Source organism: Ochotona curzoniae, unplaced genomic scaffold (assembly GCF_017591425.1).
Source record: "Ochotona curzoniae isolate NIBS_2020 unplaced genomic scaffold, NIBS_Ocur_1.0 contig_46, whole genome shotgun sequence".
Lineage (NCBI taxonomy): Eukaryota > Metazoa > Chordata > Mammalia > Lagomorpha > Ochotonidae > Ochotona > Ochotona curzoniae.
Genome location: NW_024466340.1, coordinates 9,671,908 through 9,686,581, shown reverse-complemented (window position 1 = coordinate 9,686,581; position 14,674 = coordinate 9,671,908). Strand labels below are relative to the sequence as shown.

Sequence of the window (14,674 nt, the reverse complement as noted above, 5' to 3'; positions counted from 1 at the left end):
AGACACTTCACCTAAAAATGACAGGGCAAAAGGAGGCTCCCAGCAACGAGTTTCCAAACAGAAGGTGTGAAACACAGTATCCCTGTTACAAAGGGAGACAATTTTTTAAAAAAGATTTATTTATTTATTGGAAAGTCAGATATACAGAGAGGAGGAGATACAGAGAGGAAAATCTTCCATCTGATGATTCACTCCCCAAGTGAGCGCAACGGCCTATGCTATGCCAATCTGAAGCCAGGATTCAGGAACTTCTTCCAGGTATCCCACACGGGTGCAGGGTCCCAAGGCTTTGGGCCGTCCTCGACTGCTTTCCCAGGCCACAAGCAGGAAGCTGGATGGGAAGTGGAGCAGCCGGGATTAGAACCGGTGCCCATATGGGATCCTGGTGCGTTCAAGGCAAGGACTTTAGCCGCTAGGCCACGCTGCCAGGTCCGACAATGTTTTTTTAAAATAAAAAGCACAACTGTAAGAAACAAAAGCAAGTCTGGTGCTGCAGCACAGTAGCTCAGAAGGCAGCCTGTAGCACCTGCTGGTGTCCCACACTGGAACGCCAGCTTCCATTCTGGCTGCTTCTCATTCAGCTTCCTGCTAATGTGCCTGGAAGGTAGGGAACATGGCCCAAGCCAGGCTGCCTGCCACTCCTGTGGGAGGCCAGGATGGAATTGCCAGCCCCTGGCCGTGGTGTGGCCCAGAGCTCGTGTTGTGACCATTTGGGAATGAACTGACAAGTGGAAGCCATCTTTCTGTTTCTCTCACTCTGCCAATCTACCTTCCCAACAAATAGACACTGCAGAGAGGTACCCATGCATTGAGCAGTAAGAAAGGGGGGTGAATGCACTGTGATTCACAAGGTAGGGACTCCAACTCCATTACATTTGATGAGTACAAACCATGTCTAAATATTCTTAAATGTCACTGACAGCTAAGTGGTAGTAAGAGACACTAGTACGCTAACAGAGGGGTCTATGCAGCTCAGGCCTCCTCCAGCAGTCGGTGCCCCAGCTGAGTCAAGCACCACAGAGGGGAATGAAGGGTGGAAACTCTCCTGCTTCTCAGGCTTGGGCACACATTCTTTACAAGAGAGGATGAGTGATCCAGGATGCCTGTGGGGCAGTCTCTGCTATGGTGGCACTGAGTCTGGGTCTAATTAAAGACCAGGAGTCCCAGCAGAAGAGCCTGGCTCTCCCCACCAACAAACAGGATCTAAGTAGGTCAGTACCGGGTGCAGACACGGTCTGCTCCAAGTAGACTCACCTGTAAGGTTAGGATCGCTGAGGGCAGCAACAGACACAGCCAGAGCATCATCTAAAGGGTGCATCACAAAGTCCTGCCTGTGACTGGGGAAGGAAATATCCTTGGAGGATGCTAGCGCAAGGGACATCAACCATGATTCAGAGGCCACCAGAGAGGGCTCCACAACACTACTGTTGGCAGGCAGAGTGCAGAGACCAGAGCCAGGGCAGATGGTGAGGACGGAGGCGGGATCATGGCCATGCTCTTCCTGGTGCATCTCACCACCCTGCAGGAACCTGGAAAACATAGCAAAGACTGTCCCTCAGTCGACAGTGGGGGCTACACAATGTAGGCTCGTCTAGGTTCAACCACAAAGGCTGCAGGGCCCAGCACAGCACTAACACACTGCTCCTATTCTTTTTTTTTTTTTTTTTTAAGAAGAAGGGTTTTCTTTATTTTTATTATTTTTTTTATTGGAAAGGCAGATATACAGAGAGGAGAGACAGAAAGCAAGATCTTCCGTCCAATGATTCACTCCCCAAGTGAGCGCAACGGCCGATACTATGCCGATCCGAAGCCAGGAGCCTCTTCTGGGTCTCCCACGCGGGTGCAGGGTCCCAAAGCTTTGGGCCGTCCTCGACTGCTTTCCCGGGCCACAGGCAGGGAGCTGGAAGGGAAGTGAGGCTGCCGGGATAGAACCGGCGCCCATATGGGATCCTGGGCGTGCAAGGCGAGGACCCTAACCACCGCACCACCGCGCCAGGCCCCTATTCTAAACCTATGACTGCCACTACAAGGACTGTATTCCTAAGAAAAAAATCTAGAAATACAAAAGATGTTTATGTAAAAGATTTATTAATTTGAAAGGCAGAGTTATAGAAAGAGAAAGAAGACACATAGAGACAAATCTTCCATCCACTGGTTTATTTCCCAAATGGCTCGGCTGAGCTGGTCTGAAGCCAGGAATTCCATCTGGGTCTCCCACATGGGTGCAAAGACCCAGGGAGTTGGTCCATCCTCTGCTGCTTTCCCAGGCTATCAGCAGGAAGCAACTAAAATTTAAACCAGCAACCACACAGAATGGCGGCACTGCAGGGGCAGCTTTACGCACCACACTGCAACGCCAGACCCAGGGCTAGACTACACCAGACCTGGCTTCCAGAGATACTTCATGAAGACCAACCACAAAAGCATTCATAGTTTATTTACAATGAGCTTCAATGCAGTGTTGGCAACTTAACATGATTAGCAAAAGCCCAATAGTCCAGAAAATAAATGCCAGTTGATTTTAAAGGCATACAAGGCAGAAGTTGGTAACGAAGCATTGCATTTCAAGGAACGCTCACTGCATCCCCTCCCTTGACTTCAGTAACACACCATTTTACAGCTGGAATCGAGGTCATACGAACCTACCAGAGGCCCAGGTACAAATGTCCTCAGGAGGGACCACATGCAACACAAGCGTGTGACCTAACGATCAGACCTGACATGAACCTCAGGCCCACAGCTGACAAACACTGAGCTCTCTGTACTTTCCTTATCTTTATGAGCAGCAGACAAATATGGGCTGGTTGGAAAAGCAGCAAAAATCAAATTCTAAAACTCTTTCATGACCTGTTCCTCCTTTTCTCTATCTGCCTACTGTGAGAAGGACTAACTAAATAAGCCAAGAAAAAACACTACACGCTTAAAAATCCTTCACTTAGCAGCAGCATGGCCTCCCCCTAGGTGACTTCTGGACACCTCACCACTAGGAAACCACACCCCCAGCTGCCCTCAGGACTCAGCCTCAGCCTTGGTCTGAGCTTGGATTCTTGGTTCACTTACACTCTTTCGAAGCTGGTGTTGAAGTGTGTTGGGTTAAGCTGTGGCCTGCAACTCTGACATCCCATACTGGACCCAGCAGTCTCAGCTGCTCCACTTCCAAGTTACCTCCCCAGCAATATACCCGGGGAAGCAGTGAAAGATGCCCTGGGTGCCTGGACCCCTGCCACCCAAGTGCAAGACCCGGAAAGAGCTGGTTCCTGGCTTTGGCCTCGCCTGGCTCCAACTGTTGAAGCCATTTGGGAAATGAACCATAAAATAGAAAAAAAAATCTCTTGTTCTCCTTTCAAATATATTGTTTTAAAAAGTGCACTTGGTTTTCCTGTAATAAAGCCATATACTTCTTCTCCAAAGTTCAAAAATGCCTGCTACAGGTGCTCAGCTTCTTCCTTCCCACATTACTTCTGCGAGGTCTTCCTGGCAGTACACAAAGCAGAGTGCTCAGACAGCATTCTGCAAAGGAGAAAGGTGCTGACTGCACGGAATGCACAACAGACAGACTACAGCAGACTCACAAACCACAAAAGCTGGGGTCGTCTGCAGGCGAAGTCAATCTCCCCCCTTTTCCCAAACACACATGAAGGTGGGCCTCACTCCATGTCAGGTTCCAGAGTCACAGCTGCTCTGTCTCTGATGTGGCTTCCCCTTCCTCCAATCAATCAGCAGTCACTGACCTGGTACCTGTGCGGTGGCCCCAGCACACTCATGCCCACTCCCCATCCTCACCTTCAGCTGAGAAGGCGAACGAACAGGTGAGATGGCCCCATAGCACGTGAGGACAACAGTACCTGGGAGCCAGGGGCCTTGAGATCGTCTCAGCTCCAGGAAGGTCTGTGACCAGGGCCAGGGCCTCCCAAGGTCTTTGGAGGGCGTCTGGAGACTGCGGAGGTACGCCGTCCCTGGGCCAGGCTGGAAAAAACAGAGGGAAGGAGAGGCTTCGTGACTCTATCTCGGCCTCCCTTCCAGCAAGTAGAGCAGGGTGTGGCCACTGGGTCATCAATCTTTGCTGTGAGCTATTCCCAGACCCACATCTACTCCCTGATCCCCACACCGATGCCCATCTATCTCCACATGGCAATCTGGGCACACGGGTGGAGGGCCGGGCACCTACAACCTCACCTACACCATTCCTCGGCACAGTCTGACTCTCTCTACCTTCAGGATTAGCTGGCCACCAGGTGAGGTCTTGACTGTGCTGAACATTGGGGAGGTCTGCACCTATAGCCACAGTGCCCCTGTTCCAGTGTCCCGTAACAGTTAATGCAACGAGGGGGCTTGTCAGAAAGCAAACCTCCAGATACCATGATGCTAGGGCCTTGGAGACACCCACCGGACCAATGACACCAGCGGTCCAGACGTCTCTCCTTTGTACTGGGGTCTTCGGCCACCACCCGCTGGGCTGGCTGCACATGCTGGAGCAGGGACCGCTGGCGCCGCCGGTAATTAGCAAACCAGTTGTAGACCTGCTCTGCAGTCAAGCTTGTCTCCAAAGCCAAACTCTCCTGTCCGAAAACAGCACAATTAGCTTTGTTAACTCCTGGTCCATGCCCACACTTCCACAGAAACCAAGCTGACCTCTCCAAAGGCAGCAGAATCGGCACCAGCTGCACTGGTGGCTGACCAGGGCCTCTCCTAGCCACCTGCTTGGAGAAGACACAACACCTCCCAGGCCCAGGCTCAGTTCGGGAGTCAGGCCAGGCCAAGCGTCGTAGGGAGCCGAGCCTCAGCAGGCCTTGTAGAGCAGGCCCGCAGTGTCCTGAACCTTGCAGAGCAGGCCCACAGTGTCCTGAACCTCGGGAGGGGCCCGCTGTGTGCAGTCACCGCCCCCAGCACCATGCACCCCACACATGGGGCGACCCTGAGCAAAAGCCCCAGCAGAGAGGGGGGACCCAGCCCAGTAAGCAGCAGACAGGAGAGGCCACCAGGAGGAGCCATGCGACCGCGGGACGGATGTGCTGAGGGAGCAGGAACCAGGCACTGTGGGCCAATGCCCCTACCCTCAACCCACACCCAGTACCAGCCATCTCAGCCTCCATGCCTACAGCCACACTGAGAACCTAAGAAGGCGACTGGGACTGCCCTCTGTAGACTAGGCACAGGGCACGCCCTCCCAAAAGAGGATAAAGAACAGGCGTGGGGGCAAAGGCCCAGGGACGGGCAGCTGAGGCAGAGGTAAGGCTTCCACCTGTTCTTACCCGCTGAGCCTTGCTGGGGTTAATGCTCACGGCCAAGGCAAAGTCTTGAAGCCTCCTGCGGACCTCTCTGGGGAAGTTCCGACTCTTGAGGCCATCCGGGCAGAGGCCTGCGGGTGGGGGATTCCTGGAGGAGATGAGAACAGCACAGTGAGGGGGCCCAGCGGTCCCCTGCCCTGTGACAGCAACATTTCTGAGGCAAGGCTGTCCCACAAGTGAAAATCAGCATCTAACCCACACACCTGCAGGCCATGGCGGGGAGCTCAGCCCCAAGACCCCCAAAGAGGGCTCCAGGATCTGGGTTCCCACCCCTATGTTTTCACATTTCCATGTGGCTTTTCCCTGTCCTCCCTGTCTGCCCATGGGACTTATGAGGCAAAGTCCTTGGCCTTCCCACCCATCTCTCAGTGCAGCCCCACCCCCATACCCTTGCGCCCTTCTCTGCCCAGCACTTCCTCCCTAGATTTCACTGAGTTATCATCACTGACTTGCCACCATGGCGCCTGCCAGCCCACTGCACCCCTCAAACACATGGGGACCCCGGCAATGAGGCTGCAGCTGATGTTCTGTGTATTGGCTCCACTTCCCTGCCTCCCTAAGGACTTTCCAGATTCCATTCCAATTCAAGTGTTTCTTGCACCAGAGGCATCGGGGCTGGTAAACATTCTGGCGGCTCTCACCTCCCCCCAGCCCTCCGGCTGCTGCCTCAGTCAGGGCTCTCCCAGTAAAACTTCTCTAGCTTCACCCAGGGTCACTGAGCCAGCTCCTCCCCTCACCACGGGCAGCAGAGGGTCACTGCTGTTCTCCTTTATCACCCTGGACTTCCCTCTCTGCATGCCACACCCCGCACTTCCCCTCACCCCCTGGCCACTCCTCAGCTGACCACTGCAGGGGGTATGAGGAGCAGCTAGGCTGCTCAGGCCACTGGACAACATCCCCAGCACTACTCCTGAGATTGAAGCCTCCTGGAGCTAGGCAGGGGACATGTCCAAGTTGGTCACAGTTTTTCGCCACCACTGAATATATCTTCTTCTACTGAGGACAAATATCACTTCAGTTGAAGATTTCAGCTGCAAAGCCTATGTGGACGTACATAATGCAGTGGGCACCTTACACATCCCAAATGCAGCTCATCTCCCTGGAACCACTCACCCCACCCCTGTCCTGTGTGCCTTAACAAGAACCACCACACTCCTGGTTCCAACCCAGGGCCAAAAGCCCTGGAATCTCTTCCCTTTTCACTGCATACAACTGTTCTTGGGCCATGATTTGGGTCCTGGACAATGCCTGAGCCGCAAAGAGACACCACCCTTCCTGACAGCCCTCAGGGTCAGCCAGCACCATCAGAATACAGCCCTGGGCTCTCCTTGTGGTTCATCAGTCACTCTCCCCACAGGTGAAAATTCAGCCACCACCTGTCCCTATGGTTACAGGCGAAGGTCACTGCTGCATTTTCCAAAGGCTGTGAACACCCCTTCAGCCAGTGGACATCCCCTAAATCAGAGGTCTTAAGCCAGACCTCTGAGGTTGCCACTCCCTCTGCCTTAAACACTGGTGCTCACAAGACCACCACCATCCCTCAGGTAGGGTCTCCTTCCAAGGCTGGGACAGACCTGCACTACCAACACTGAAGAAGCCCCTCCCCACAGCCCAGCCCCCTCAGACCACGGTCTCTGCAGAGATCTGCCTGCTAGCGATGATCGATCCGCTAGCACTTTGTGGTCTCATGTCAGTGCCACCTGCAGGAAAGCAAAGCCTAGGGTGCCCCAGCATCCAGACCCAGGGAGTGCTCCCCAAACAGCTTGAGTGACAGGATGCCACCCCTACACTGGTCACCAAGTGGCTGCCTCTGCTGGGCTTCCACTGGCAGGCTGTCAGCCTCTGTGTGGTGGGTCACACAGCCCTAGCGGTCCCAGGCTCACTGACTGCTGGACTCTGAAGGACTTGCCTCACATTGGCCTCCCTGCAAGCAAGCCTCTGTAGTACAATCCATCTCTTCTTCCAGGAGCCACAGGGAGGGGTGGGGTAGCACTCAGAACAAGACCTGTGAGCCTTGCTTGGCAACAGAAAATAACGTAAGGGCATGGCCAACCCCTCAGGAGCCCCTGACACACAGAGCTAAAGCCCAGCAGTACCTCTTCCTGCAGCGGAACTTCTGCACCGGGGTCAGCGCAGCCACACCCAGCTTCCTCCTGGCCAGGTCGTAGTGAATGTCGTTCCAGAGCTGCACCAGCTCACGGCTGCCTCCTGGCACCCGACAACCCTGTCAAGGAGAGTCCACTAAAGCCACATGTTGGTAGGAAGAACCAAGTCTGGATGGACCCACGGTTAGCAGTGCTGAGGGCTACAGTGGGAAAGGAATAAACAGGCACAAGCTAGAACCTGGAACAAGTGACATCAAGCGGCCATGGAGGCATCAACTGCACAGAGCAAGGTCTTGGCCTCCTGCAGAGGGAATGACATACTGAGAGGGATTCCAGGTGCCGCCAGACTGGGGACCAGGGTGATGACGGGTGTACCTGGCCATCTGATCACTGTCAGCGCTTCAAAGCCAGAAAGAAATCAGGTTTCACTCTACCTGCTGTATTTATGAGCTGGCACCATTTGATGCACATCCAGTACTCAGATTCCCAAGCTACTTGTAATTCACTCAAGTGAGAATTACCGGAACTAATCTTTGTATAAAACACCTCTCCCAGGCAGCCCTAAGGGGTTGGTCTGTGAGATGTGGGCCAGCAACTCATTGCTAGCTCCCGGCATATGGATAATGCTTGAATGGTGCACCCTGCCCCTCCTTCCAATGGCCACTGAGCCCACATGTACCTCCAGAAGCCGGCAGGCCGCCTGTTGCTGCTCCTGCTGGGCCAGGACACGGGCACACACCAGGGCCACATCTGCATTGTCCAGGAGGTGCGGGCACAGCTGGCTGTCCAGAATGGCAGAAACCAAAGGCTGCATCTGAGTGAGGTCATCTTGGATGTCATGGCATAGGCTGCCCGCGAGGGGCACCAGCTCCGCCGGGGGTGGGTGGGTGTTCCCGTGCTCCCTCAGCAACATCAAGAAGCTCTGCATCATGCCACTCTGCCAACAAAGACCAAGATCAGACCATGTGCACACAGCAGGCCACACTGCAACCTCCATGCCAGATCAGCTGTGGTGCCCAACTGGGAATGGCCAAGGACCACACGCCTGCAAAATTTCCTTCTACCCTCCACCAGAAAAAGTCTGAATCCTGAGAGGGTGACCCCACGGGAGAGTGGCCAGCACTAGTCCACCTCTTTGTCAACACTATTACTGATGTCATTGGAATGAGGTGGGGAGAGAACTCCTGCTAGTCTACTCCCCAAATATCCACAAGAGGCTATGCAAAGCCAGGTGAAAATTAGTATGGACCTCCCACGTGGACAACACAAACCGACCACCTGCACCTGAGCTATCACCCGCTGCTTCCCTGCCTCCCAGGGTGCAGTTGGGGGCCAGGCTTGAACCCAGATACCTCACAACGATAGGTGGGATCCCCGGCAGACTTAACTGTTACTCCAGAGCCTGCCCCCAGTCACCTGACTTCCCTGAGCCTCCCTTTTCCGCACGAGATAAACTTGATTCTGTTTCCTCAGGGAGGCCCCCAAGGCGTTCCGGGGCACTTGCCCACTGCAGCTGCTGCTCACTGAAAACGCTCAGCTTCCACAGGTTAGCCTGGAAAGGGCGGCCATGAGCAACGGGGTCTGTACCCAGAGCCTACCAAAAACACTCCCGGGCTAAAGCCTAGGCCTCCACTTCGCCTGGTGCCCTGTGCCACCGCCAGGTCTCACTACAGTGCCAGCTCTCTCCTCATGGGGTCCTGACCCCTCAACGCCTCCTCACTGGGTCCCGACCCCGAGTCCCAGCAGCTCCTCACATATCCTCAACCCGTGTCCCAGCACCTCCTCACCCGGTCAGCCCCCACAGGGTCCCGACGCCCCCTCACCCGGTCACAACCCCGGTCCCGACGCCCCCTCACCTGGTCAGCCCCCACAGGGTCCCGACGCCCCCTCACCCGGTCACAACCCCGGTCCCGACGCCCCCTCAGGGTCCCGACACCCCCTCACCCGGTCCCGACGCCCCCTCATGGTCCCGACGCCCCCACAGGGTCCCGACGCCCCCTCACCCGGTCCCAATGCCCCCTCAGGGTCCCGACGCCCCCTCACCCGGTCCCGACGCCCCCTCAGCGTCCCGACGCCCCCTCACCCAGTCCGACGCCCCCTCAGGGTCCCAATGCCCCCTCACCCGGTCCCGACGCCCCCTCAGGGTCCCGACGCCCCCTCACCCGGTCCCAATGCCCCCTCAGGGTCCCGACGCCCCCTCACCCGGTCCCGATGCCCCCTCAGGGTCCCGACGCCCCCTCACCCGGTCCCAATGCCCCCTCAGGGTCCCGACGCCCCCTCACCCGGTCCCGACGCCCCCTCAGGGTCCCGACGCCCCCTCAGGGTCCCGACGCCCCCTCACGGGGTCACCTCTCACGGGTCTTCACTCCCGGCGCCAGCGTCCCAAGCCCTGGACCCGCGTCCTCCGAGAAACCGGGGCTCCGGGAGACCAGGGCGGTGGAGGTGGGGGAGCTCCGGAAGACAGACGGCAAGGAAGGACGCGCGCACCGGCCGGGGCTCCACCGGGCCCACCGACCTGCCCTACCGCGCCCGCTGCTCTCCTGCTCTCGCTGCTTTCGGTCCGGGTGCAGCCCCGGGTGGAGGCCCAGGCTCACACCCCGTGCTGGGCGTCCAGGGCTCCCGCCTGCCACGCCGACTCACCTGCAATACCGTCCACTTCCCGCTTCCGCTGCGCGGACGTGCCGCACGAGCTCCTCACTCCTGCGGGACCGGAGACACGGTCGCCCGCTGGCCCAGGACTGGAGTGGTCGCTACAATGTATCCACCCGCGGCCAATCACGAGGGGGAGACTGGCGGGGCGGGGGCGCTCAGGGGCAGCCGGAAGGAGTGGAGCTGCTTGGGGTGGGAGCCCTCTGCCCGGGGCGGGCGGGAAGAGGCGCGCTCGCCCCACGCGCTCGCCCCACGCGCTCGCCCCTCTCCCGGTTTCCCGGCGCTGGGCGCTGCTCCCCGAGACCCGCTCCCCGTCCCCAGCCTCCCCGGAGAAGGCGCTATTGGAATCCACACGCGCACGGTTCTGAATACCCCAAAAAGGGCTCTGCTTGTGGGCAGGGAGGGGTTCCGACCCTAGGGCCTGAGCCCTAGTGACCACCGCACCGAGGAAGACATTAGGCACCTGTCGTCAACACCGGCCCCCACGATCTGGCCTCGCCCCTGCGTGCGGGGACACATGACTCTTGCCCTGCAGACCTACTACGTAGGTTTCCAAGGTGGGCCAGGTCAGACTTGAATACAATTTTATTTTATTTTTATTGGAAAGGCAGATATACAGAGAAGAGGAGAGACAGAGATGAAGCTCTTCCGTCCAATGATTCACTCCCCAAGCGGCCGCAATGGCTGGAGCTGAGCCAATCCAAAGCCAGGAGCCAGGAGCTTTTTCCAGGTATCCCATGTGGGTGCAGGGTCCCAAAGATTTAGGGTGTCCTTGATTGCTTTCCCAGGCCACAAGCGGGGAGGTGGATGAGAAGCGGGACTGCCAGGATTAGAACCAGAGCCCATATAGGATCCTGGCATGTTCAAGGTGAGGACTTTGGCCCCTAGGCCATCGTGCCGGGCCCTATGTGTATAAACTTTTAAAACATATGACTTATTTATGGAAATTTTTATAGGGTGGCTGAATTCAGAGTTCTGTATTTTCTGCTTTGTGTGTGTGAAACAGCTGCCTGTATGTGCCCTTGCATATGCCACACCTCTGAGCTTTCTGTTCAATGTACATTTCCTGATACGCATAGAGTGACTCCAACTAGTTTCTCTCCCAAATTTCTTTTTAAAGATTTATTTATTTTTATTGCAAAGTCAAATACACAGGAAGAAAGACAGGAAGATTCCCCCATCCAATGATTCACTCCCCAAGTGACTGCAATGGTCGAAGCTGAGCTGATCTGAAGCCAGGAGCCAGGAGCCTCTCTGAGGTCTCCCACATGGGTGCAGGATACGATCTCAAGGGCTTGGGCCGTCCTCAACTGCTTTCACAGGCCATAAGCAGGGAGCTGGATGGGAAGTGTGGGTTGTGGGGATACGAACCAGTGCCCATATGGGAACTCCAGGCACGCAAGGCAAGGACTTCAGCCACTAGGCTACCGTGCTGGGCCCCCTCTCCCATATTGTTTTGTGGGCATCTCTTCTGCTGTCACTTCAGGGATTTTTAAGATTTGTTTTTATTGGGAAGACAGGTATACAGAAAGAAGGAGATACAGAGAGAAAGATCTTCTGTCCTCTGGTTCACTCCCCTGGCGCCCACAACTGCCAGAGCTGAGCCGATCTGAAGCCAGGATCCAGGAGCTTCTTCCAGGTCTACTACATGGGCGCAAGGTCCCAAGGCTTTGGACCGTCCTCTACTGCTTTCCCAGGCCACAAGCAGGGAGCTGTATGGGAAATGGAGGCTATATGGGATTCTGATGCCTGCAAGCCGAAGACGTTAGCGACTAGGCTATTGAGCCCCCATGCATTCTTTGTTGTACAGTAAGGTTTGACTTTGCATTACAAGGTTTCAGACACTGGTCATACCCAAATGGTTTTTTCCTGTATGAGTTTTCTGTACAGCAAGCTATAATTTCAAACAAAAAACTTTCCCACAACCTCTACATTCATAAGACTTTCTCACTGAATGAGTTACCCGGTGTTATTTCCAACCAAAAGGTCTCCCACACTCACTGCACTCACACGTACAATGAGCTCTGAATTGAAGCTGAAGACTTTTCCATCACTGCATTTGTGGAGTCCTCATATCTGTAACAAGAAAGACCTGTTCTTGAAGGTTTTGTGCCACATGACACACACACACATAAGGTTTGTCCCTGACTTTTGTGATGGACAGTAGGCTGTGACTTCATCTGAAGGCTCTTTCATGCTGACTGCATCTGTAGGGTTTTTTTTCAGGGTACTCTTCATAAACTACAATGAGCTGTTACCTGAACGTGACGGCACATTCACTACAGTCACAGGGTTTCTCTCCTGTATGGATTCTTTGATGGACCAGAGGTTTGACCTTGTATTAGGGCCAACACTCGGTGCACTCACATGCTTTCTCTCCTGTAGTTCTTTGATGTGTGATAAGCTGTGATTTTAAACCAAAGTTTCTACACATTGATTACACTCAAAGTCTTTAGCCCAGATGAGTTCTCTGATGTGAAATAAGCTGGTCTTGACTACTGAGAACTTTCCCACATTCACAGAGATTCTCTTGTGTGTGAGTTCGCTGATGTACCAGCAAGTTCACTTGCTGCTAAAGGCTTTTTTGCAGTAACTGCATGCAAAGGGTTTTTCTTTGCTTTATGCTTGTGGGATACAAGTTTTGAGTTCTTCCTGACAATAAGAAAATGGACCCTCCAGCTGGCACATCCACCGATGAAGGAACCCCTTCACTCCCACAGCCACAGGGCTGCTCTGTTCCACTCACCCCTCACTGCAATTGTCAGGCAGCTCTTCCTGCGGCAGAGCAGGATCAGTCCCATGCACTCCTGTCACTTGGGGACTGGCTTGTGTCAGCTCCTCCACCGATCCATGGAGATGCCACTTGTGCGTCACAGATCTGCAGCCTGGAGGCTCCAACCTCATGACTGATTCTGTGGCCCCATGCAGACCTGGGTGAGCAGTAGATGGTCCTGCACAACCTGCCCATCCCTGCTAAACTGTGGCAGCCATGATGGATACACAGAAAATGCGTCAGCATGAGCCAAGGGCAAGGGAATTGCCATCAGAGAGGACTCACCTTCACTGGACTACGTGCTTAGAGGCCTGGGGTAGCAGGGATCCATCTGCTTCTTCCTTGTATTCCCTCATCCCTAAATCCTAAATTCAGTGTCATGTCCATGATTTTCTTAGTACACGGGTTACCCAATGTGGTGGAAGGCAGCTACAGCAGATGGCTGAAGTCCCTGAATTCTTGCACTGACATGGGAGACATACAGGAAACTCCTGGCTTGGGACTGCCCTATCTCCAATCATTGTGGTTGTTTTGGGAGGGAACCCTCTGCTTCTGCCTTTCAAGTAAAAATATTTAAGAAAAAGATTCATGGGCCCAATGAGATAGCCTAGTGGCTGAAGTCCTTCCCTTATGTACGATGGGATCCCATATCAGTGCTGGTTCATTTCACAGCTGCTCCACTTCCCATCTGGCTCCCTGCTTGTGGCCTGGGAAAGCAGTTGAGGACAACCCAAAGCCTTGGGACCCTGCACCTGTGTGGAAGACCCAGAAGAAACTCCTGGCTCTTGGCTTCAGACGAATTTTGGCTGTGGTGGCCACTTGGGGAGTGAACCAGTGGATGGAAGATCTGTCTCTCATTCTCTGTAAATATGACTTTCCAAGAAAAATAAGCAAATCTTAAAAAAAAATTGCATTTCCCTCCTGATGCTGACCACTTCTCCTTTTATTTAATGATCAGGCAAAGGTATTTCTTGCATGTGAACCATTTTTGAAAATCTTCTGCACTGTGAAAAAATGGTTTTCTTCATAAAGATTCTTACATTTTGGATACAAGCCCTTGTTAGATATTTAAATTGTCACTATATACTTGAACAATTCTGAGCAACAGTCTTCTTCCCACAAGGCATTTTTATTGACACTTACCATACTTTCTTTGTGACACCAAACACCATCCTTTTTTCTATGTGCTCAAACTTATGCTATCAAATGTACTTTCAATGTCTGCACAATATTGTTACATGGATGTGCCATCAACTGCTACATTTTGGGGGACTCTTACATGCAGTGGTTCTGTAATAATTTACATCTATCTCTGTTCACATTACAGGCTAGGTAGTTAGGGTTTCAACAACATTAATAGCTCATATACATATAGCACCTTCCCTGTACCAGGCACTTTCCAAATGCTTCATACAAATTATTTCACTTAATCCACACAATAACCCTCTGAGGTAGATACTGGATATCTTCTTGTTACACAGGCCTTGAAAATGAGCCACAAGTTAAAAATCCGAGATACCATGTCAAGAGGATACTCTTACAACAAGTTACTGCTTACAATGAAAATTGTATGTGAGTGGGTGTGTAAGCACAGAGATGGAGGAGGAACTGTAGCTCCTAGTGACTGCGTACTAGCAATGCCTTACTAAATGGCAACTTATTATAAAGCTGTCATTCTGTGCATCAGGTGCTAATCTAAGCTCTTGTCATTCAGTGCCACCACAGCACAGGAAGTAAGTACATCATTGTTTCTACTTCGTGGAAAGTTTTGGCTAAGTACAAATCAAGCAGCATGCCCAAGATCACTCTGCTACACGGTGCAGAGGCAGGATTTAACCCTGAGAAGTGTAGCTCAGGTC

The 14,674-nt window shown here is 53.8% G+C and overlaps 1 protein-coding gene across 1 annotated transcript; it reads right to left on the bottom strand.

The window, feature by feature from the left end:
* Nucleotides 1-3,714: 3,714 nt before the first annotated feature.
* On the bottom strand, nt 3,715-10,079 carry ANHX (anomalous homeobox). The gene is made up of 6 exons (XM_040986909.1): nt 10,034-10,079; nt 8,073-8,330; nt 7,385-7,512; nt 5,253-5,376; nt 4,388-4,559; nt 3,715-3,966 (listed from the first exon to the last, which is right to left on the bottom strand). Exons 2-6 carry the CDS (start codon nt 8,322-8,324, stop codon nt 3,761-3,763), a joined length of 882 nt encoding a protein of 293 aa, XP_040842843.1. The 5' UTR covers nt 8,325-8,330; nt 10,034-10,079; the 3' UTR covers nt 3,715-3,760.
* Between the last annotated feature and the right edge of the window lie 4,595 nt (nt 10,080-14,674).

Excerpts from the sequence above, each read along its gene's own strand:
- ANHX (XM_040986909.1), bottom strand. The coding sequence starts at position 8,324 with ATGATGCAGAGCTTCTTGATGTTGCTGAGGGAGCACGGGAACACCCAC. Across the intron at positions 5,377-7,384 it reads AAGTTCCGCTGCAGGAAGAG|GAATCCCCCACCCGCAGGCC; the intron begins GTACTGCTGGGC and ends CATCTCCTCCAG. Across the intron at positions 4,560-5,252 it reads ACCCCAGCAAGGCTCAGCGG|GAGAGTTTGGCTTTGGAGAC; the intron begins GTAAGAACAGGT and ends GTTTTCGGACAG.